Source organism: Myxine glutinosa, chromosome 12 (assembly GCF_964187855.1).
Source record: "Myxine glutinosa chromosome 12, kmMyxGlut1.1, whole genome shotgun sequence".
NCBI lineage: Eukaryota > Metazoa > Chordata > Myxini > Myxiniformes > Myxinidae > Myxine > Myxine glutinosa.
The window spans coordinates 82018498-82044493 of NC_136272.1; the positions used below are offsets into that span (position 1 = coordinate 82018498).

Below are 25996 nucleotides of genomic sequence, written 5' to 3' on the forward strand. Positions count from 1 at the left end.
TCAAAGTTTTTTTTTGTTGTTGTTGTTTGCACGCATGTTTTTTTGCACCCACGTACGGGCACGCCCTAGGATGTTTACACACACACACCCCTACACAAATTTTTTTTTTTTTTTTTTTTTGGCAAGGAACGGGCACCCACGTACGGGCACGTCCTAGCTTATATATAGTACGGGCATGCCCTAGTATATAACAAATATCATGAAACATTTACATTTTGTAGTCCATTGTATAATTTAAATAAACATAAATGCAAATTTCGCATGTGGAAAAAGTAAGTACACCCTTGGCTCTAATAGGTGGTATTGCCCCCTTTGGCAGAAACAACCTCAAGTAGGCGTGTCTTATAACTGTCTACCAGTCTCTGACATCGACTGGGAGAAATTTTTGCCCACTCCTCCATGCAGAATTCTTTCAGCTGTGCGATGTTTGAGGGGTTTCTTGCATGCACAGCTCGTTTGAAATCCCCCCACAACATCTCGATGGGATTTAGATCCTGGCTTTGACTTGGCCATTCCAGAACCCTCCATTTCTTTCTTTTCAGCCATTCCTTGGTGGATTTACTGGTATGTTTAGGGTCATTGTCATGTTGCAAGGTCCACCTTCGGTTGAGCTTCAACTTTCCAACAGATGGCCTCACATTATCCTCAAGCACCCTCTGGTACAATGAAGAATTCATAGTGATTCTATGATGGTGAGCTGCCCAGGCCCTGATGCAGCAAAGCTGCCCCAAACCATAATATTTCCACCTCCATGCTTTACAGTTGGTATCAGGTTCTTGTGGTCAAATGCTGTCTTTGGTTTTCGCCAAACATGTGTTCTGGTACTGTGGCCAAATAGCTCTACCTTTGACTCATCTGTCCAGAGCACATTGTTCCAGAAGTGCTGGTCTTTGCCGAGGTGTTCATTGGCAAACTTTAGTCTTGCCCTGATGTTCTTTCTGGACAGCAAAGGTTTCCTCCTGGCACACCTCCCATGCAGATCAAATTTGTGCCGCCTCTTTCTAATAGTAGACTCGTGCACTTTGACATCAACAGTGGCAAGAGTTACCTGTAGGAGTGTAGGTCCCATGATGACATTCTGGGGTTCTTAACTTCTTTCAGTACTTCTTTCAGCATCTTTCAGTCTGCTCTCGGGCTTACCCTGCTGGGGCGGCCTTGCCTGAACTAGTTGGCAGTTGTTTGGAATCTTCTCCACTTGTAGATGATCTTCCGGACAGTCGAATGATTGATTTCAAATTGTTTGGAGATCTTTTTAAATCCCTTCCCAGACTCGTAGGCATCTATAACCTTCTTTCTGAAGGCCTCGGAGAGCTCTTTTCATCTAGGCATGGTGACGCCGCACACTTTAACAACAAAGAGCAAACCAAACTACAGACTTGGCATTTAATATGGAATATGTTTTTTTTCTTGACTTGGGTTTACTTTCTGAACTCAGTATATCAATCTGGTGAGTTTTTTTTTACCCTTCGGTGATGTCTTTGTTGAAAGAACCATGTCACTGAATGTCTTTCGCAGCAAGAAGTCAATAACAGGATTATATCACAGGTGGCGTGACAAAATGTAAGGACAGGTACATTTGACGATTGACTTCACAATCGGGTATACAAGGGTTGTTGCGTTCTGTATTAGTGGAAAACAACTGCTGCACGTCTACAAAAGTTATTGCCGCTTCCTCTGGAGATGGTCCGTCAACTTGACAATGCTGTTTGTCATGGAGTGGTGGCTTTATGAAATTCTGGCATGAAACAGCGTGCTATTGCTCAGCAGTATGGCATCACTCAAGGTCAGGTGTCAAAGATCCTGAAACGAAATGCTCAGAGGGGTGTCCCTACTCCAATACCGAGGCCATGACGTCCACGCAGAACCACAAGGAGAGATGATCGCCAGCTGCACCGGTTAGTCTGCAATGGCCGTACCAAGTCAGCTAATCGGCGTAGGGCTGAGTGCCATCAACTGACAAATGTGCCTGTATCCAGAAGGCTAGTCAACCAATGACTGGTTCAAGCAGGCTATCATGCCAGCCGTCCCCTGAGAAAGCCACGCCTGACCAGACAACACAGCCAGCGCCGATTGCAGTGAGCCAGAGAGCACCATCAATGGCAGTCAGGACACTGGAATCACGTGACCTTTAGTGACGAGTCTAGATTTCTGGTCTATCGTCAAGATAGCTGCGTCCGAGTGTGCAGACAAGTGCATGAAGCCCACAACGAAGATTGTATAGTGCCAAGAGTCCAAGCTAGAGGTGGTGGGGTGACCGTTTGGGCTGCTTTTCATGCAGGCGGCAAAACTGACCTGGTTGTTCTGAATGGAAACCTGAACCAGTTCAAGTACAGGGTCATTCTGGAAGAAACATTGCTTCCATTTGCTCGTGCAGCCTTTCGAGGAAACTTTGTCTTCCAAGATGACAATGCACGGCCTCATCGTGCTCGCATGATCCAACACTTTCTTGCTGAACATGGTGTAGAGCATATGGAGTGGCCTGCCATGTCCCCGGATATGAATCCGACAGAGAACTTGTTGGCAGAATTAACGCATCAAATCGACAACTTGGACCAGCAGCCGACCTTTGTGCGTGAATTGCAGCAGACTATTGTCACTGCATGGCAAGCGATTCCTGTCCAAACCTTGGCAAATCTCGTGAACAGCATGCCTCAACGTGTACGTGCTCTCCTGAATGCTCGTGTGTGTTACACGAAGTACTGAACTGTAATTTTACTGTCCGTAATCCCAGTCATTATTTAGCTTTTGTTTTTGTTGAAAAAAATTTCGGCTAATGTGCAAAATAAAGAGATACTTCTGGAAAACGTACAGAAGTTTAACACAGTACTGTCCGTGAATTGAGTTCGATATCAGTTTACATCACTTTCGAGGATCAATTTATTTGCTTCGAAATGTCAAATGTGGTTTTTGTTTCTTTTAAACGTCACATTAACAAAATCTAGAATAATTTCAACATAATTCCAATGAACTTTTGGTTCTAAGTCATCTTGAAAAGCAAGTTCACCCCCACAAAAAAAAAATTCCATATTAAATGCCAAGTCTGTAAATGTCTGAAGTTTAAATAAGACAGGTTCCTCCAAGATCCTCTCTAACGATGTTCTAATCATTTGCACCTGAGCTGGTGCACCTGATTCTAATTTTAGGTATTTGAAGTAGTGATAAATGTAGGGGTGTACTTACTTTTTCCACATGCGAAATTTGCATTTATGTTGATTTAAATTATACAATTTATATACAAATTATATTGTATAATTATACAAATTATACAATTATATTTAGCTTTAGTGATAAATGTAGGGGTGTACTTACTTTTTCCACATGCGAAATTTGCATTTATGTTTATTTAAATTATACAATGGACTACAAGATGTAAATGTTTCATGATATTTGTTATATTATATCACCTTTATCTGTCAATATTGTTGAAATGAAGATCAAATAGCTGTATGTTGAAATATGTTGAAAAAGTCAAAACTTTACATGGGGTGTACTTACTTTTTCACGTGACTGTATAAGGAAAACTTTACTTTATATTGACTCGTATGCAGAAGCAAAGTAATTATGATTTTTCTTGGAATAACTTTCTACCAGTATATTTCTACCAGTAGATTATAGAATAACATGACCACACCGGTAGATTTTATCTTTCTACACTGGTCATGCTTTGTTAAGACCTTTTGCCCAACGGGGATACCCTCCACATAAATTTATCCAAAGTCAGTGTCGCATCTCTATTCTACCTGGCCCAGCTTTTTCTTGGGTGGGCCAATCACAGAGGGTGAAGCAGTAATTCTTGGAGACTTTGTGGATTTTATAAACAAAAGTTAACAAATTACAATCATAGAAAAGTAAAAAAAATTGTCAAGGCTCCAAAAAAACAGACCGTTCAATTATATTCGCTGTATGCAGATACTTTGGGGGAAAAGTGAGTCTGTATCTGCCAGACACTTGCCCTTTTTAATTTATTAATTGTTCAGAATGATGGAAACATTTCTTCTGCAAATCTTATTAACCTTTTTTGGTGATCTCTGTGTACTTTTACCTCCTCTCCATAACAAATCCAGAATGCTGCTTTATTTGAGTAATCTCCTTATTCAACTCATAACATCCAGGTTACTGCACAACTCAACTTTTTTGTTCCTCTTTTCTCCCATTCGTGGAACCATTTTCATGAGGCTTTTCTCTATCCCACTCCTTCCTCCTAGACTCTGATTAGGCAGTGCACAACCACAGTCTTTTAATTCCCATTAACCCTCTTTCGTGCTGGTTACTGCGTGTCCGCATCTCCTCTCATCTCATCATCTCATCTCCTCTCATCTTATCTCCTCTCATCTCGTCTCATCTCTCATCTCATCTCATCATCTCCCTCTCTTTTCCTGTTTTTTTTTGTTGTGTCTAACCGCCCTACGGCCTCACCGTCAGTTCATTACCTTACTCTTCCATGAGCCTCGATATTGTATACACAAAAATACTCTTGTTTCTGCTCCAACACACTGAACTTAAACTTTGAACATACATGCTTAATCAATGAATGAACGGTTCGACTTGACTTCCAGGTGCCTCATTGGATCTGACAATCACGCACATATGTAGTCACGTTTGGCAATGCAATGTTCTTTGCCCAGGACAAAAGAAACTTCCTCTGCCCTTTTCAGAAAGAACGTAGATAAGGAGGTAAGAACAACAAAAGCCTTTAAACTCTGCAATTTGAGCCAAGGGTACCATGAGTGACAGTATTATGAAGATAGCCAAACAGCAGTGAAAGAGTCAGCACAGCCTCGTGATTAAACGCCGCCTATTCACGGGTTTTCCAGTTGAATTCACATGACAAAATGCTGTATTATTTGGAGGAGAAATGAAATTGGAAATGGTATTGAACCCTTGAAGCAATCATTTGATGTTGCGACGTTTCGACAAAATGATGCACAAATAGACAGTTATTAGTTTTGTCTTGCAGACATTTTAGCGATGCTTTTGAGCCTTTCTTGTGATGTTATTGCTAATTTAGATTCAGAAACGGTTTTGTTGTACTTGCATCCATGGGCACAGGACTTTCCTATTTGTAGGTCAAGCAACAAAAACGTTATTATTTAATGTTTCCAGAGCACTCAACAAACTGGTTATCTAATATATAATACCATAAAACAATTTTGTTATCAAAGACACATTACATTTGATTCAGTAAACTTGCTTATCAACGTATAATTTCACTTTCATCAATGCATGATTTAATCTATTGTGGGAGTTTAGGAGGCCATCACATCTGTCAAAAGACATATTCTTCCCAAAAAATCCGATGGAATATTTCAAGGCCTCTTGATGATAGAAAAAAAAAAACTCATTTGTTTCACATTTTTCCAGGTCATAAGACAACCCATACCCTCTCATCTGCTACGTTTTATCCCAACCTCACGGTCTCGGTATTTTTAAATGATTTTGAATGCAGCTACTTGTTGCTTCTAATGGAAAGCCAAACCAGCTACCAATAATTTATTGAAAGAAACAAGAATGCAAGTCCTCATCCAGCACGCAGCTCCCAACCACACCTTAAAAATGGGACGTGGAGATTTTGCAATTAAATATGCAATGCAATTGGCTTCCGGTCCGGTCTGAAGAGGACGCAGGCGTCACATGCTCGCCGCTTCTTCGACTGGGCCACTGTCTGTGGCTTGCTTTTTTGGTGGTCGTGCGGATTTTTTGGCCATTGAGTCTGCCCTCCGCATAGTCCCGGCTCTGCTCCCTGCTTCGCCTACCCGACTCCTTCGCCTGCTCGCTGTTTCCTCGGGCACGCTCTCGTGGGTTGTGTCCTTCGCAGTGGTGTGGCGGCGGTTTTCCCGCCGTGATCTTGATTTGTAGCGGCGGCGGTTGATTGCCGCTGCATTTCCCGCTTTGCCGTGATCAACCTTGGCCTCGTGATCGTCTCTTTGCTCCTGTCTGCCCTCTGCTTGGTCCCGACTCTGCTCCTGGCTTCACCTACCTGGCTCCTTCGTCTCCTTCGTTTCCTTGGGCCTGCTCCCGTGCGTTGAGACCATTGTTTCACCTCCTCAACCTTGGCCCCGTCTCGTCTCTCCGCTCCTGCCTGACATGGCTCTGCGGTACTCCGCCGCAAGGCTCCTTCTGCTCAATACCCGCTCCACCCCATCATGCATCTCTGCCATCAAATCAAATGGACTCCTCCGACGACCCAGGTACATTCACCGTGGCTCCGGTCGTAAGTTTGTATATGTACAATCAGGTCACTCCATCCCCGTCCTCTGGTCGGCTCAGCGCTCTCCCACTCATCGTCCCAGCGCACCTAGTCATGGCAACGCACAAAATCGCACCTCCTGCCTGCGAATTCTGGCTAAATCACCTGAATTCATCCCCGCTGTTCAAAACAACATCAAGCTCACCCTGTTCAACACCCTGTCCCTCAACAACAAATGCCTCATCCTCAACGACTACATCCTGGATAACAAACTGGACTTTCTCTGTCTCACCGAAACCTGGCAACAACCACTGGACTACTACACGCTCAACCTCACCACACCCAATGGATATTCCTACGTCAATAAACCACGCTCGGAGGGCCGAGGTGGTGGAATTGCCGTTATCCACCGTCAAGACATCAGGACCAGCCTCATCCCCATCGCCTCATCCTCATCCTTTGAACACCTGGCTTTTAAACTCTCTGGTCGCACGCAGTCAGTCATGGCTGTCGTCTACCGCCCTCCCAAACCACACCCATTATTCCTGTTTGACTTCTCCTACTTTCTGACCCAGCTATGTTCCCTCTCCCCCTCAATCCTCCTCCTTGGTCATTTCAATATCCACATGGACTCCACTGACTCCACAATAACCACTGACTTCACAATAACCACTGACTTCACTGATTTACTCACCTGCTTTAACCTCACTCAACATGTCAACTTTCCTACGCATATCCGTGGTCACATTTTGGACCTTGTCTGCTCCACTGGATTAATTTTGCACCACCTCTTTGGCTCCAACCTCACCCTCTCTGACCACTTAGCCATTACTATGACCATCAACATCCCCACCCCAACACCAAGACATTATCGCACTATCAACTTCCGTCAGCTAAACGCTCTTTCACCTACCTCATTCTCATCCACCCTCTCTGAAAAAATGTCCACTTCTCCCTTCATTGACCTCCACACCCCTTCCGACCTCACTGACTACTAAAACCACACTCTCTCCTCCTGCCTTGACAAGCTTGCGCCTGTAAAAACCAAAACAGTTTCTTTCACCCATTCTGCTCCCTGGTTTACCCCTGAACTCCGCCTGATGAAAACTCGTGCTCGCCAACTTGAAAGACTCCGCAATAAAACAGGTCTCACAGTTCACTCCCAAGCCGACAAGGACCACCTACAACACTACAAAGATGCCCTCTCCCACGCCCGCTCCGCCTACTACTCTCAAATTATCCACTCTGGCTCCGGAAACCCAAAAGCACTCTTCTCGAAAATAAACAAACTCCTCCGCCCCCTGGACACCACCACCCAGTCATTCACAGTAGACAACTGCGTCTCCTTCCTTTCTTTCTTCCAACGCAAAATTGACAACATCTACAACAGCTTGACCACCACCGCACCCGCTCCCCCTCCAACCACCTGCCCCCCCTTATCCTGCCTTCCCCTGTCTCAATTCTCCCCGGTCTCCCCTACTGACCTCTCTGAACTCCTCATAGGAATGAAAACTGCCACCTGCACCCTTGACCCCATCCCCTCCAGCTTTGTCAATGCCTCCCTCCCTGCTCTCTCTCCACTTATCATTGCAACAATAAACTCCTCCCTGTCTACAGGCATCGTCCCACCATCCCTCAAAATTGCTGCTGTTACCCCCATTCTAAAAAAACCTGGTCTAAACCCTGACACCCTAAACAACTTCAGACCCATCTCCAACCTACCCTTTCTGTCGAAAGTTTTGGAACACGCTGTAGCCACTCAACTCAAACATCACCTCTCTGCCAATAACCTGTATGAAACATTCCAATCCGGATTCCGCTCCAACCACAGTACTGAAACTGCTCTCCTCAAAATCACCAACGACCTTCTCCTCTCCTCCGACGCTGGCAACCTCAACATTCTCGTCCTCGACCTCAGCGCTGCCTTTGACACCATCGATCACACCATCCTCCTCACCCTACTTGAATCCACCTTTAACGTTACCGGCACTGCCCTCTCTTGGATTAAATCATACCTCTCTGACAGACGCCAGTTAATCTCCATCAATAACTGCAAATCCCCCACTGCTCCCCTCCCCCAAGGTGTCCCCCAAGGTTCAGTTCTTGGCCCCCTCCTCTTCATCCTTTACCTGTCCCCCCTCGGTCACTTAATCCACCGTCATGGTCTCAAATTCCACTGCTTCGCCGATGACATCCAGCTTTTCATCTCCACCAGGTCCGTCTCCACCGACACCCACTCTATCCTGACAAACTGCATCTCTGAAATAAAATCCTGGCTTCAAATCAACTTCCTCAAACTTAACTGTGATAAATCTGAAATAATCATCATTGGCCCAAAAACGCTCACAAAATCCACCCATAATTTTGCCCTCAACATCGACGGTATCCCAGTATCCACCTCCCCTCTCATCCGGAATCTTGGCGTCATCTTTGACCAAACCTTCTCCTTCGACAAATACACTACAGATCACAAAGACAGCCTTCTTTCACTTGAAAAACATTGCCCGTCTCCGCTCAACCCTCTCCTCCATGGCTGCAGAAACCCTCATCCACGCTTTCATCACCTCCCGTCTGGACTACTGCAATAGCCTCCTCTATGGTTCACCCTCGACAATCACCAATAAACTCCAATACATTCAGAACTCCGCTGCCCGTCTACTCACCCATTCCCGGACCCGTGACCACATCACCCCCGTCCTTTACAAGCTTCACTGGCTCCCCATCTCCCAGAGAATCCAGTACAAAATCCTCCTCTTGACCTACAAAGCCCTCCATAACCTGGCCCCATCCTACCTGGCTGACCTCCTCTCCAGACACACTCCCACCCGCAACGTCCGCTCTGCTGGTACCAACCTCCTGACCCCCCCCATCCGGACCAAATTCAGATCCTGGGGGGACAGGGCCTTATCCATCGCTGCTCCCACCCTCTGGAACTCACTACCTCACACCATCAGAGACTCCTCCTCACTCACCACATTCAAAACATCACTCAAGACCCACCTGCTCAGCACTGCATTCAACATTCAACCCACAGCATCTAACCCCTGACTATCACTTCTCCTTCTCCCTCCTTTTGCTTTAAATATTTCCCTATTGATTCTTGTCTTTTTGTAATTGTTGTTTTCATGTTTTGTTATGCATTATGTTTTGCACTCTGTCAAAGCGCCTTTGGGCTTCATGAAAAGCGCTATACAAAATAAATGAATTATTATTATTATTAAATAACTAAATTAATAAATGTAGAAATATAAAAGGTACATATATGAAGAAATAAGTAATTGAAGATGGTATGTTGGCAGCAGTGATGGCAAAATGTATATAAATAATAACTAATTAAAGGTGGTGTGTTGGTAGTGGAGATGGTAATGTGTATTGTATATAAATATATATTCCAAAGTTTGTGTTGACAGCACAACAACACAACAACATGCATTTTAAGGCCATTTTCCCTGCAAGAGCGGGGGTTAGCCTTGCGGTCCCCATGACAATGTTCTCCATTTTGCCCTATGGTAAAATTTGCCCTATGTTGACAGTGGAGATGGTAAAATATACAGACTTGGCATTTAATATGGAATATTTTTTTTGTGGGGGTGAACTTACTTTTCAAGATGACTTAGAACCAAAAGTTCATTGGAATTATGTTGAAATTATTCTAGATTTTGTTAATGTGACCTTTAAAAGAAACAAAAACCACATTTGACATTTCGAAGCAAATAAATTGATCCTCGAAAGTGATGTAAACTGATATCGAACTCAATTCACGGACAGTACTGTGTTAAACTTCTGTACGTTTTCCAGAAGTATCTCTTTATTTTGCACATTAGCCGAAATTTTTTTCAACAAAAACAAAAGCTAAATAATGACTGGGATTACGGACAGTAAAATTACAGTTCAGTACTACGTGTAACCCCCAAGAGCATTCAGGAGAGCACGTACATGTCGAGGCATGCTGTTCACGAGATTTGCCAAGGTTTGGACAGGAATCGCTTGCCATGCAGTGACAATAGCCTGCTGCAATTCACGCACAGTGGTGGGATGCTGGACCAAGTTGTCGATTTGACGCGTTAATTCTGCCCACAAGTTCTCTATCGGATTCATATCCGGGGACATGGCAGGCCACTCCATATGCTCGAAACCACGGTCAACAAGAAAGTGTTGGATCATGCGAGCATGATGAGGCCGTGCATTGTCATCTTGGAAGACAAAGTTTCCTCGAAAGGCTGCACGAGCAAATGGAAGCAATGTTTCTTCCAGAATGGCCCTGTACTTGAACTGGTTCAGGTTTCCATTCAGAACAACCAGGTCAGTTTTGCCCCCTGCATGAAAAGCAGCCCAAACGGTCACCCCACCACCTCCAGCTTGGACTCTTGGCACTATACAATCTTCGTTGTAGGCTTCATCCACTTGTCGGCATACTTGGACGCGGCCATCTTGACGATATACCAGAAATCTAGACTCGTCACTGAAGGTCACGTGATTCCAGTGTCCTGGCTGCCATTGACGGTGCTCTCTGGCCCATTGCAATCGGCGCTGGCTGTGTTGTCTGGTCAGGCATGGCTTTCTCAGGGGATGCCTGGCATGATAGCCTGCTTGAACCAGTCGTTGGTTGACTAGCCTTCTGGATACAGGCACATTTGTCAGTTGCTGCCACTCAGCCCTAAGCCGATTAGCTGACTTGGTACGGCCATTGCAGACTAACCGGTGCAGCTGACGATCATCCCTCCTTGTGATTCTGCGGGGACGTCCTGGCCTCGGTATTGGAGTAGGGACACCCCTCTGAGCATTTCGTTTCAGGATCTTTGACACCTGACCTTGAGTGATGCCATACTGCCACGCAATAGCACGCTGTTTCATGCCGGAATTTCGTAAAGCCACCACTCCATGACAAACAGCATTGTCAAGTTGACGGACCATCTCCAGAGGAAGCGCAAATAACTTTTGTAGACGTGCAACAGTTGTTTTCCACTAATACAGAACCAACAACCCTTATATACCCGATTGTGAAGCCAATCGTCAAATGTACCTGTCCTTACATTTTGTCACGCCACTTGTGATATTATCCTGTTATTGACTTCTTGCTGCGAAAGACAATCAGTGACATGGTTCTTTTGACAAAGAAATCACCGAAGCGTAAAAGAAACTCACCAGATTGATATACTGAGTTCAGAAAATACACCCAAGTCAAGAATAAAAAAAATAATCCATATTAAATGCCAAGTCTGTATATTAATGGCATCCATTCATCAACGTAAGATGGTGGATATGCAGCACTTCTTGGTGAGGTCAGTCATGTGTTACACTTTCCTTTGGTGACTATACAAGCCAATTTCAATATACTGTATATACAGTGCATTCAGAAAGTATTCAGACCCCTTCCCTTTTTCACATTTTGTATGTTGCAGCCTTATGCTGAAATCGTTTAAATTCATTTTTTCCCTCATCAATCTACACTCAATACCCCATAATGACAAAGAGAAAACAGGATTTTAGAAAGTTTTGCAAATTTATTAAAAAGAAAAAACTGAAATATCACATTGACATAAGTATTCATACCCCTTTGCTATGACACTTGAAATTTAGCTCAGGTGCCTCCAATTTCTCTTGATCATCTTTGAGATGTTTCTACACCTTGATTGGAGTCCACCTGTGGTAAATTCAATTGATTGGACATTATTTGGAAAGGCACACACCTGTCTATATAAGGTCTCACAACTGACAATGCATATCAGAGCAAAAACCAAGCCATGAGGTCGAAGGAACTGCCTGCAGAGCGCAGAGACAGGATTGTGTCGAGGCACAGATCTGGGGAAGCCTACAAAAAAATTTCTGCTGCATTGAAGGTTCCCAAGAGCACAGTGGCCTGTTACAGTGGCACAGTGGCTCATTGTGGAACAGTGGCTAATTGTGGCACAATGGCACAGTGGCTCATTGTAGCACAGTGGCTCATTGTGGAACAAGAGCACAGTGGCACGGCACAGTGGCTCATGAAAAACTCCTCACCACCACATAATTCAAAATACCTCACCACCACGTGATTCAAAACCACCACCACGTTATTAAAAACACTTCACAACGACGGAAACAAAAGTTTGAGGGAGTAGTTCAGTGAAAAGACAATCTTACTATAATTCACCAAATGTCCGTCTGTCTGTCCGTTCAAAGGTACCGTAAAAACTGCTGAACCGATCGCAAAGAGTTTTCCGGTGGATAATCCTGGGATCCCCAGGAGTAAAATAGGCTATTTAGTTTTCCCAATTTGAGCTTTAGTTTCCAGCATTCTCAGGTTTGGACTCCCGCATAACATTCACGTTTGCATGACGTTCATTGTTCTCATTGTGACGATGTTGTTTTCCCGGGTGCTGCACAAACGGCTGCAATGATCGCTGCACAGCTGCACCTATCGAACTCGGTGACCTCGGACAAAGACCTTTTATTGTTCCTTTAAACTTTTTATTAAATTTAAATTTAAAATTTTAAATATTCCTTTAAACCTTAATCTTACTATAATTCACTAAATGTCCGTCTGTCTGTCCGTTCGAAGGTACCGTAAAAACTGCTGAACCAATTGCAAAGATATTTTCGGTGGGTAATCCTGGGACCCCTGGGAGTAAAATAGGCTATTTAGTTTTCCCTATTTCAGCTTGTCTCCAGCATTCTCAGGTTTGGACTCCCGCATAACATTCGCGTTCACATGATGTTCATTGTTCTCATTGTGACGACGTGCAAACGGCTGCACCCGGGAAAGCAACATGTCTCCATCGATCTTGCCAAGGCCGTAACAGCTATCGGCTCAAAATCCTTTTAACTGTTGATTTGGTACAGTTACACGTATCGGGAATTTGGTACACTTATCGGGAGTACATACGACATAGCGATTGTGAACACGATTAACGATTATCGATCACGATTCACGATCACGATCATCACGATCATAGTGTATCGATCACGATTTGAAACACGATGGAACAATATTTACCGATATGAACAGTAATGTGGCTTTTATTGAAATTCTAAAGATACTGTTTAGATTTTGATGATTTGCGTGTGATATGATTCAACGGATGTTTATATGAATCGTTTAAAATAAAAAAACCTTCAATTTCTGATATTTTACCATCGCCATATGCAGATTCGCCACGGTCCCACGATCGATGTTTCTACACGTGTACGTACCGTTTGTTTGCGACCGGGTACGTTTTTCATGGAAGTCCTTCACAAACTTGCTGTCCATGCCTTACGTGCGACTGAAGGTGCTACAGGAATGTGGCATTTATTGGTTTCATGCTTTAGCATTCGCCGTTTCTGCATTGCCTGTTTGCTTCCGGCGTCCCACCCGTGCATAGCACGGGTATTTCTCTCGTACAACACAACACAGACACTGCACAGATAGATATATAGAGTGTCTGTGTTGCGGGTACCTCGCTCGTATATCTATCTATAGATATACTATAGTTTTTAAATCACGTGGTGGTGAGGTATTTATAATTACGTGGTGGTGTGGTGTTTTGAATTCGTTGGTGATGAGGTGTTTTGAATTACTTGGTGGTGAGGTGTTTTGAATTACGTGGTGGTGAGGTGTTTTAAATTATGTGTTGGTGAGGTGTTTTGAATTACGTGGTGGTGTGTTTTGAATGACATGATGGTAAGGTGTTTTGAATTACATAGGGGTGAGGTGTTTTTGATTACGTGGTGGCATATATATATATATATATATATATATATATATATATATATATATACACGACATACATACATACATATATACATATACACACCTCGACCCTGCTATTCGCGGGGGATAATTTCCTGGAAAGTGCCACGAAGTGTGAAACCGAGAATGGGGAGAGGGGGGGATATTATTTCAATGGAAAAGGGGGGGGGGGGGGTTGACAGCTAAAAAAGAGACAGCTAATTGCACTAGTAGATACAGTAGAGTGTTTTCATTCTGCACATCAACTCGTGGGGGAATCACGTGTTACGCAGCTTGTGGGACATCCCGCGAAGCTCGCTTATATTGCGGCTAAAATTTGTGGCCGTCAATGTAGAAGCAGGTCATGCTAGTGGCTCATAGAATATGTTATTTGCATATGTCCAGCTGCTGTGTGCATGGCTGGTGAAAGATGGATTTTATAACTGTCAATATCGTGGCTCCTTAAAAAAAAAAAAAATTGCGCTCCCGGAAAACTGCGAATTCGCGTTTTTTTTTCCTCAATCTATGGCCATGTGCATGGATTGAGAAAAAAAACGCAAATTCGCGGGACACATGACCATGGATTGAGAAAAAAAAACGCGAATTCGCGGGACACATGACCATGGATTGAGAAAAAAAACGCGAATTCGCGGGACACATGACCATGGATTGAGAAAAAAAAATGAGAATTTGCGGGACACATGGCCATGGATTGAGAAAAAAAAACGCGAATTCGCGGGACACATGACCATGGATTGAGAAAAAAAAACGAGAATTTGCGGGACACATGGCCATGGATTGAGAAAAAAAAACGAGAATTTGCGGGACACATGGCCATGGATTGAGAAAAAAAACGCGAATTTGCGGGACACATGGCCATGGATTGAGAAAAAAAAACGGGAACGTTCTGCACGTTCCACTTGCGCCCCTTTTCATCGGCCTGCTCACCATTGCTTCATGCCTGTCGTTCTATCTGTCAGTCCGTCTTATCAGTTAATGATCGAAGAACAACCGATGTCAATGAGATGTTATATTTTGAATGCGAATTGGAACATGTATCGAAAGACGAGTCTAATTTTACAATGCTTTGACTTTAAATTAATGGCGATTGTTCATGCGCAGAGAGGAGTGAGATAATATTTTTACTCTGCCTGCTTGCTTGGAAATCAAATAAAATTGAAAAACATTCCAAACATTCCAAACAGGAAACTTACTGTTTTTAAGGACATAATCATAATTGACACATACAACAGGTATGAAGAACTAATGTAACATATTAGATAGGGTGGTATAATAGCCGCTGAGAATTTTTTTCCAAATCAATTCAATTGAATTTAGTTTTATTCCAAAAATCACATGACAGAAGTCCAAGGACTAAAAGAGTCAGTGTTTCAATTTCAATTGAGGGATGGTTTGCACATTCCAGTAGTAATAATTATAGATTACGATACAATAAAATGTGAGTTATAAAATGCATACACCAATATAAAGGTATGTCTACAAATAAAAGCCTAATGAAAAACATGACAAACTAGAACGGCACTCAGTAGAGCGCATACCTCCGCCAGGCTGAACAGTGTATGTTTTGTATCCCACTGATAGGCTGGATCTGGATTCGAACCTGAACCAAAATCTAATTGGCTTGTTCTTGTCACCTAACCAACTTGTTCACCAAGTTTAGACATAACTCGTCCATAACATTTTTATATATCATGTTATATATCGCTTTTCGCCCGATCTCAATAGTGAAGAATCACTTTAAATGTAATAATTCTCGTATCCGAATTCATATTCAGATATGCACCAAAATCAAACCGATTAGTCATTGTCACGCACACAACTGGTCCACCAAGTTTCGTCCAAATCCGTCCTTAATTTTTTGAGATATATTGCTATTGATCGTTTTTGGTCCTGTTTCCTAATGGTGAAGAATCACTTTAAAAGTTATACAAGCCAGATCCGAATCCAGATCTTCACCAAAATCGAATCATTTTGTCCTTGTCACATTCACTACCTCTCTGCCAAAGTTTGTCCGAATCCGTCCACAAGTTATTGAGATATCTTGTTCACAGACAGATAAACAAACAAACAAGAAATATGTCGTGCATAGCACGATACTTGTGACATCCCTAAAATATGTTGTTGGCCTATGATGACCTCAAAAATAATTGGTGGTTGAATTCATTGACCCGGTGTGCAAATCCTCTTCATATTTCAAGTTATTTGGATGAAAATTGAGGATTTTAGAAACTTGGCCTATGTTGACCTTTTGACCTATGTTGACCTCAAAAATACTTGGTTGAATTCAGTGACCAGATATGCAAATCCTCTTCAAATTTCAAGTTAATCGGATGAAAATTGAGGATTTTAGAAATTTGGCCTATGTTGACCTTTTGGCCTATGTTGACCTCAAAAATAGTTGGTGGTTGAATTCAGTGACCAGATATGCAAATCCTCTTCAAATTTCAAGTTAATCGGATGAAAATTGAGGATTTTAGAAATTTGGCCTATGTTGACCTTTTGACTGATGTTGACCTCAAAAATACTTGGTTGAATTCAGTGACCAGATATGCAAATCCTCTTCATATTTCAAGTCAATCGGATGAAAATTGAGGATTTTAGAAATTTGACAAAGTTTGTGACCTTTGGCCTATGTTTGGCCTATTGACCTTTTGACCCCAAAAATAATAGGTTTCTTGCTTATGACCAACTCTACAATTTGATGAAGTTTTGTGAAGATCGGTTGAAAATTGTGACCTGTAAGCCACTGACATACAGACAGACAAACAGACAGAATAACACACAAGACCAACCAATATACTTGAAAAATCTTCGAACAGACAGACAGGGGTGAAACCATAACCTTCGGTGGCGGAGGTAATAAAATGCACACAGGGAAAAAATTTTTTTATCCGTGTCATGAGAAAACCTGAATATTTTGTCGAGAAAAACAAGTGGTCACTTTAGCCGTATGGTCTAAATTCTAAAATAAAGGAGATAGCGAGGCATTCGGTCTGTAGACGGGTCAATATACTGCCTGACCCCAAAAAAATTGCAAATTTTTGTTTTATGCTTATTTCTAGTAGTTTATGAAGTGGAAGACAACATATTAAAAGTTGGACAATTTTGACGCATGGGAAAGTCCCTCAGTGACGTCAGAAAACAAGATGGCTGCCGGCAGATAAAACGTAAAAAAATTGACTGATAATCATCAGACCACTAACAATTTAAAGTTAATTTTGCACCAATATTTGTATTATGATCGTTGCTGGTAGTTTATGCAGTGCTAATCCTGAGACCATTCGCAATTTAAAGTAAATATTTGCACAAATATATGTTCTTTGATTGTTTCTGCCAGTCTATGACATGGAAAGCAACATATAAAAAATTGGACAATTTTGACACATGTGGAAGTACCATATGCCTTCTAGTCTTAGATTCCAGTTTCATCGTCCTCCTCCTCCTCCTCTATGTCTGGTTCAACACTCATATTGTCACAGTTGCTGTCCTGGCAATGTCCACATGCACTGGTGCACTCTAATCCATGCTTCCTACATGAACACCTTAGTGTTTTGCACCCCCCTGAACAGTTGCAGTTAATCATCTGAAGTAGTATGTCTGGAGCAGGGCTTTTGTCTGTCATCACTGGAACAAGTTTTCCTCCTTCTACCTTCCATCCCCACTCCGTTGGCTCCATTCCACAACAAAGGCCCATCCATTCCATTACCTGGTAATAGGTCCGCAGAGAATGAAACTTGCAGGCAGCGGATGTGGGTGGCAGTCTTTCAGGAGTGACAAATGCCTTAGCCCTTGCAACCTTTTTGCAGAGAATGTTGTATCTGATCGATGCCAATGAGTCGTTCTGATTTGCTTTAAACAATGCCACCATTGCTCTGCAGCCTGCAGTTTCAATAACATCCTGACTCTGCTGTGGTTTACAGAACACCTTTGAGCTGTCTATCAGTTCCTTTTCTTTCTTGATGATTCTTTGAAACCCTGACTTCTTTCCAATCCCAAAGACACGAGACGTTGCGTCACAGCCAGTTAATGCATGAAGGAACAATATATCTCTGCAGGCTGCATTTCCAAGTATCTGCTGAAGGACTTTGATATTGTAGACATTTGATTTTGCCTTGTCAGAACGGAAATAGAGTTCAATGCAGTTTGTCTCCACCATATAGAAGAGCAGGAGGAGAAGGAGATCTGTATCTTCTCCAATGAGGGTTGTAGATCTGGAAGCCGCATTTGCGACGGCCGCTTTTGCAATCTCAACATCAGCATCTCCCTCTGCTTGGATCACCTCACAGCCTTCCTTGTGCAACACCTCTATAATCAACAGTATCATTGCCTGCTTGTTTGACTCATTCGACAGAAAGTCCTCCTTTTTCCCAACAAATTTTGTTGACTCCGTAATGTTAACCTTGGTGGCATTCTTGTTTCTATTCCGACGTTGATGAGAACAGTCCTTTGTGCTTGGCCCAGCCTCATAACCATCAAACACAACAGTAGCTTTGCCATAGTGTCGTACTGTAAATGAGGCATATTCATCTGCAATGGAACTGTAGGTGAATCCCTCTGTCCACTTTAAGCGGTGAATAAGTGATCCCCCGTCAAGAACATAGTGATCTGTTCCTGGAACTGTCTGGTTGACAGCATTGTCAGATTTGGTTGTAGCATAATTCCTTATTGCCTCCGCCAACTGTGGTTTATCTGGCTGGCGTAGGATGTTTTTTGCCTCAAAAAGAGACATTGGGTATGGGCAGAGTTCATATTTCATCACTTCACCTATCTGGAGATCTCCCGTCTGTGACACCACTAAGAACCTCTGGAATAGTAACGCTGGATCTATTGTGCGGTCCTCAGCAACTTTGACTGCCCTGCTGAATGCAAGTGTCTTGGCTTTAGAACTCCTTTTGTGTGAATAGGAGTAAGCTGGGTGATCATCCATCTTCTTGACAATGTCACTACCTACTTTGAATAGGTCATGAACATTGACATCCTCATTTGCAGTAACCCCTGTGATGATATTGCGCAATGACTTGTCATCAGAAAATGGTGTGAAGCTGTCCAGTTTTTCGGCAACTTTGCCACGATCAGCTTCATCTCGACTCACCCTGGATGTTGTCAACTCCTTATGTTGTTCACTTGTTGAGTAGCTACTCGAGGTCAGTTCTTGCATAGCAAGGTTGTAGGAGGACGATATGGTTGAAGACAGAGTCCAAACTGCTCTCTGGTGCTCTGACATCCCACTTCCTCGAGTCAGCCCCCCTTGGCTTTTCAGTGAGCGCATTAATGTCTGTTCTATCACAAGATCAGAGCCTAGGCCAGCCCAGTATTGGTCACTGTGCCGGATTACATGATAACCAGATTGGAACTTCTGATGAACCTCAGGGTTGTCATCCTCTAACGCAAGCATCTTCTCGAGATAGAGTCGAGCTGACTTCAGGTAATTGGGATGGCCAGCAGCTGCAAATATCGGCAAGCAAGCTGATATGGCTTGGAGATGCATCTCCCAGGACCCCGTCCGATCAGCTGCCACAAGTGCCCTTGCAATTCCCAACATACGCTGGTAGTTGATCCAAAGTGCACTGGTTTTCGAGTCCTTTGCAAGTTTATTCCTTTCCTGATTCAATCTATTGTCAATGAAATGAATGCACTCTGATTGCAACACAGACTCTATAGTGTCACTTTCGACAGTCTCCAGGGAAATGTACAGTCGCTCCAGTTCTGCCACTTGTTCTTGAAACCCAGGGTCAACTTCCACAATCTTGCCAACAACCTGACGTGTAAGACACTGATCCACAAGCAAATGGCCACGAAAAGCACGTTGCACCGCCTTCCCACTCAGCATGTGCACAACAGCATTTTGACCATACACTGTTTCCAGGATCTCTTTCAGTCCACTTCCATCCATCAAACTTCCAATGGCACCCAACAAATTCATTAATGTGTGGAAGCTCCCAAGCAGTAGCACTGCATTATGGATTGGGTTATCAGCAGGAAGAGCATTCACTATCTCAGAGGCGTATCTCAGCGTTTTCGACGTAGTGAATCGTGCATGGTTTTGTGACATTTTTATCATGTCAAAAATTTTTACTTTCCCATGGTCCATTTCTGTCCAACTTTTGATATGTTCCTAAGTAAGTCTTAAAATATAAGGAAATGCAATAAAACTAAAATTTGCAATTTTTTTGGGGTACGGCTGTTCTGGTTGTATATTGACCCGTCTACTGACCGAGTCAATATGCACCCTCGTCCATTGAACACTATTTCTTTGTGAGATTACCCAAAAATATGTGTGAAGATTGTTAATAATTTTCTTGGACAAAGAGTATACAAACTCATTTCTTTGTAACGCACATTTCTAGTGAATAACCATTTTCTGTAAAGTTTGAAACTGTAGCTTTAACAGTGGTAAATGCTGTTTGTCTACAACAGGTAAAATATTTAGTTTAACAGCAATAAATGACTTTGCTGCATTTTTTTTCGAGAATCGATCAAAAACCGATTTTGATCCCTCAACAATTAATATTCTATGTTAAACATACGTTCAAAAACCTCCCTCCGCTTTTATTTCTAAAGACCTACCCCTTTTATTTTTCTTGAGCACAGACCCATTGATGCCGGTCGGTGCCCGAATGCCTGAGTACTCAGTCCACCCCTGCGGTAGACACTCCCTTTTTATTTTACACACACAGGATGTACAATCGTCACAATGCACTCGAGATCATGTATCATACCTGTGAATCCCATTTGAGGTTTGATTGAGCAGACGCAGAGAATGGTAACCCTGAGCAGATGCAGAGACGAAACTGATTATAGTGTTGTGTTGTCGATGTGAAGCATGAGAGGAGAGGAGTCGTTGTCCGCCATATCTGTACCATTTGTTGAGAATCTTATCTACCCATTTTCCTGAATACTTTGTATAGAATCCCCCCTTTTAATTATAAGAAGAGTTTTCTGGTTTTTCTGCTTTTCAGCCCGTTTCACCGTCAGGTTTGATGTTTATTGGATGATCCTTGGGAGTTGTAATCATAATAATATTCGTTGAACGTGGTAGAGTAAAATTAAACACCATGTAGGTCATTCATGGGGTCTTGTACATCGGGTTGAGTTGGTCCATTTTAACGGTCCATCTGACTCAACAGTATGTTTCTAGTATATTTTTTTGTGGAGAGGTTCTGTCAGTGTATTACTTAATGGATATTTTCCTCGTATGCATGCCAATCAATATTATATTATGCACGAGAATGCAATACTTGTAATTATACCACACTGCAATGTTATCTAATTCTGCCGGTCATTAAGTGTATTCCTATCAAAAACAAAGAAAAAAAACCCTCTCTTTCTTGTATGGCCCTGAGTTGTATTAACCTGGTTTCATGCTTTCCTCTGACTCAGACAAATTCGTTTTGAATAAACAAGAAGATCTGATTTATTTGATTCCTGAATCTTCTGCATAAATCACATTACTCACTCATTGCACCATTATTTTTGCCCTTGTTCTATCAATAGTTCGTGCAGGATGAACAATGCAGTCCCATAAATCCTTAGATTTTGAGTCAGATATTGCTTTTCGAAGCTGTTGGCACTGTTGTAATCCTTGAAGAGGATTATTTGTTCAGTCTTGATCGATTGAAAACACTTTCTTGATTTCTAATGAATGACAATGTATTTATGCAGGTCCACCAGAGCCACCAACAGATCTACAGATCCACGATGTAACCGATGCTACTGCGGTGCTATCATGGGTTCCAGGTCATGACAACCACAGTCCAATCACTCAGTTTTTGGCCCAGGCTCGTGCATCACTGTTCTTGGATTGGACAGAACAGAAAACAGGTGAGGGGTTGAGTGGGGAATGATTGCATTAAAGGCCTGCCAGTAGAGACTTCATAAAAATGATGGCCTCAATGAAACATTTTGGGTTTTTTCGTATGGATATTATTTTTCAATGTTGGGCAATTTAATCTGCTTATCTGTGTGTCAAAACAATAACTCATCAAGTCTGAATTGTATAAGGCTTAAATATTGTGCTGATCTGAATCCAACGACATAGACGTGATTAAATTTGGGATGGAATCTGTAAATGGCACCAATAATTACAAGGAGAGATCAGAAATAACTATATTCCAAGTAACTGTGAAGCAAAGTCGCACAAAGATGCAATTTCTGTCTGCACCTTCATCTATCTATAATTCCATTAATCTCTGTGTGTATGTGTGTTTGTATGTGTGTATGTTTGTCTGTGACCGCTGTTTCTCGACAACTACCGGTCCGATATACTTGAAACTTGCCAGGTATATTGCTGGGGACCCGAGGATGTGCCTTTTCAAGGTTTGAAATTAATCGGACAAGTAGTTACCGAGCTATGGCGATTTCTTTACCAAACACCGCAAGCCGTTCGCTTTGGACCAAACCATTTCATGTAAATAGAGGGGGGGGGGTTCTGTGGTCGTTGCGAATGGACCAAACCATTCATGTAAATAGAGGGGGGGGGGGGGGTTCTGTGGTCGTTACTGCCACGTGGTTTCAAAGTTTTTTTTTGTTGTTGTTGTTTGCACGCATGTTTTTTTGCACCCACGTACGGGCACGCCCTAGGATGTTTACACACACACACACACACCCCTACACAAATTTTTTTTTTTTTGGCAAGGAACGGGCACCCACGTACGGGCACGTCCTAGCTTATATATAGTACGGGCATGCCCTAGTCTATCTATAATTCCATTAATCTCTGTGTGTATGTGTGTTTGTATGTGTGTATGTGTGTATGTTTGTCTGTGACCGCTGTTTCTCGACAACTACCGGTCCGATATACTTGAAACTTGCCAGGTATATTGCTGGGGACCCGAGGATGTGCCTTTTCAAGGTTTGAAATTAATCGGACAAGTAGTTACCGAGCTATGGCGATTTCTTTACCAAACACCGCAAGCCGTTCGCTTTGGACCAAACCATTTCATGTAAATAGAGGGGGGGGGTTCTGTGGTCGTTGCGAATGGACCAAACCATTCATGTAAATAGAGGGGGGGGGGGGGTTCTGTGGTCGTTACTGCCACGTGGTTTCAAAGTTTTTTTTTGTTGTTGTTGTTTGCACGCATGTTTTTTTGCACCCACGTACGGGCACGCCCTAGGATGTTTACACACACACACCCCTACACAAATTTTTTTTTTTTTTTGGCAAGGAACGGGCACCCACGTACGGGCACGTCCTAGCTTATATATAGTACGGGCATGCCCTAGTCTATCTATAATTCCAGTAATCTCTGTGTGTTTGTTTGTCTGTGACCGCTGTTTCTCGACAACCACGGGTCCGATATACTTGAAACTTGCCAGGTATATTGCTGGGGACCCGAGGATGTGCCTTTTCAAGGTTTCATATTAATCGGACAAGTAGTTACCGAGCTATGTCCAAAAAACGATTCAACCAATCAGAGAGCAGCGAGTTATCACGTGTGCCGAACGTGCCGAACAGACTCTGCCTCGGACGGCACATTTGAGAGCGTATTCATTTATTTCACGTTGGCAAACTATGTTGCCGCTATGTTGGCGTTAAACTATGTTTTAAAACTAATTAAAACTAATTTGCGATTCTTTCGCTTTCCTGCGCGTTTGTGCACGCTATGGCGATTTCTTTACCAAACTCCGCAAGCCGTTCGCTTTGGACCAAACCATTTCATGTAAATAGAGGGGGGGGGGGGGATTGTCACCGTACTCGCAAGCCGTTCGCTTTGGACCAAACCATTTCATGTAAATAGAGGGGGGGGGGGGGATTGTCACCGTACTCGCAAGCCGTTCGCTTTGGACCAAACCATTTCATGTAAATAGAGGGGGGGGGGGGATTGTCACCGTACTCGCAAGCCGTTCGCTTTGGCTTTGCGAATGGACCAAACCATTTCATGTAAATAGAGGGGGGGGATATAATTTTAGATATATATATAGTACGGGCATGCCCTAGTAACAGAAATTCTTGAACAAAATTGGTTACGCTCTGTACAAACATCTTTTGCGGTTACAAAGGTACTCAAATGCTGTATTTTTCAACACACACAAAAAAAATATATATATATACAGTCACATGAAAAAATTAAGTACACCCCATGTAAAGTTTTGACTTTTTCAACATACAGCTATTTGATCTTCATTTCAACAATATTGATAGATAAAGGTGATATAATATAACAAATATCATGAAACATTTACATTTTGTAGTCCATTGTATAATTTAAATAAACATGAATGAAAATTTTGCTTGTGGAAAAAGTAAGTACACCCTTGGCTCTAATAGGTGGTATTGCCCCCTTTGGCAGAAACAACCTCAAGTATGCGTTTCTTATAACTGTCTACCAGTCTCTGACATCGACTGGGAGAAATTTTTGCCCACTCCACACAGAATTCTTTCAGCTGTGCGATGTTTGAGGGGTTTCTTGCATGCACAGCTCGTTTCAAATCCCCCCACAACATCTTGATGGGATTTAGATCCGGGATTTGACTTGGCCATTCCAGAACCCTCCATTACTTTCTTTTCAGCCATTCCTTGGTGGATTTACTGGTATGTTTAGGGTCATTGTCATGTTGCAAGGTCCACCTTCGGTTGAGCTTCAACTTCTCCGACAGATGGCCTCACATTATCCTGAAGCACCCTCTGGTACAATGAAGAATTCATAGTGTATTCTATGATGGTGAGCTGCCCAGGCTCTGATGCAGCAAAGTTGCCCCAAACCATAATATTCCCACCACCATGCTTTACATTTGGTATCAGGTTCTTGTGGTCAAATGCTGTCTTTGGTTTTCACCAAACATGTCTTCTGGTACTGTGGCCAAATAGCTCTACGTTTGACTCATCTGTCCAGAGCACATTGTTCCAGAAGTGCTGGTCTTTGCCTAGGTGTTCATTTCAAACTTTCGTCTTGCCCTGATGTTATTTCTGGACAGCAAAGGTTTCCTCCTGGCACACCTCCCATGGAGATCAAATTTGTGCAGCCTCATTCTAATGGTAGACTCGTGCACTTTGACATCAACAGTAGCAAGAGCTACCTATTGGTCCCGTGATGACATTCTGGAGTTCTTAGAGACTTCTTTCGGCATCTTGCGGTCTCCTCTCGGGCTGAACTTGCTGGGGCAGCCTGGCCTGAACAAGTTGGCAGTTGTTTGGAATCTTCTCCACTTGCAGATGATCTTCCGGACATTCGAATGATTGATTTCAAATTGTTTGTAGATCTTTTTAAATCCCTTCCCAGAATCGTAGGCATCTATAACCTTCTTTCTGAAGGCCTCAGAGAGCTCTTTTGATCTCGGCATGTTGACGCCGCACACTTCAACCTCAAAGAGCAAACCAAACTAAATGTCTGAGGTTTAAATAAGACAGGTTCCTCCAAGATCCTCTCTGACGATGTTCTAATCATTTGCACCTGAGCTGGTGCATCTCATCCTAATTTTAGGTATTTGAAGTAGTGATAAATGCAGGGGTGTACTTACTTTTTCCACATGCGAAATTTGCATTTATGTTTATTTAAATTATACAATGGACTACAAAATGTAAATGTTTCATGATATTTGTTATATTATATCACCTTTATCAATATTGTTGAAATGAAGATCAAATAGCTGTATGTTGAAATATGTTGAAAAAGTCAAAACTTTACATGGGGTGTACTTACTTTTTCATGTGACTGTATATATATATATATATATATATATATATATATATATATATATATATATATATATATATATATAACTAGAACGTCACTCAGTAGAGAGCATCCTGGTTGCCCATATCACTCAATGGTGAAGAATCACTTAAAACATTCCACTAGCTGGATCCAGATCTTCACCAAAATGGAATCTATTCTTCCTTGTCACACGCACAACCTATCCACCAAGTTTTGTCCAAATCCATCCATAACTTTTTGGGATATCCTGCTATGTATCGTTTTTGGCCCTATCCCCCAATGGTGAAGAATCACTTGAAAATTAAATAATTCTCATATCCAAATCCACATTCAGATCTTCACCAAAATCTAATCGAATCGTCCTTGTCAGACGCCCAACCTCTCCACCAAGTTTTGTCCAAATCCATCCACATCTTTTTGAGATATAATGCTATGTGTGGTTTT

General features: G+C 42.5%; 1 protein-coding gene across 1 annotated transcript in view; it reads left to right on the top strand.

Annotated features, from left to right (window-relative positions):
• Positions 1-25996, top strand: part of LOC137415953 (contactin-4-like) — a 766344-nt gene that overhangs the window by 634952 nt on the left and 105396 nt on the right. The window contains exon 15 of the mRNA XM_078766054.1: positions 21561-21719. Coding sequence (XP_078622180.1) covers positions 21561-21719 — 159 coding nt within the window. The remainder of the gene's footprint in view (positions 1-21560; positions 21720-25996) is intronic.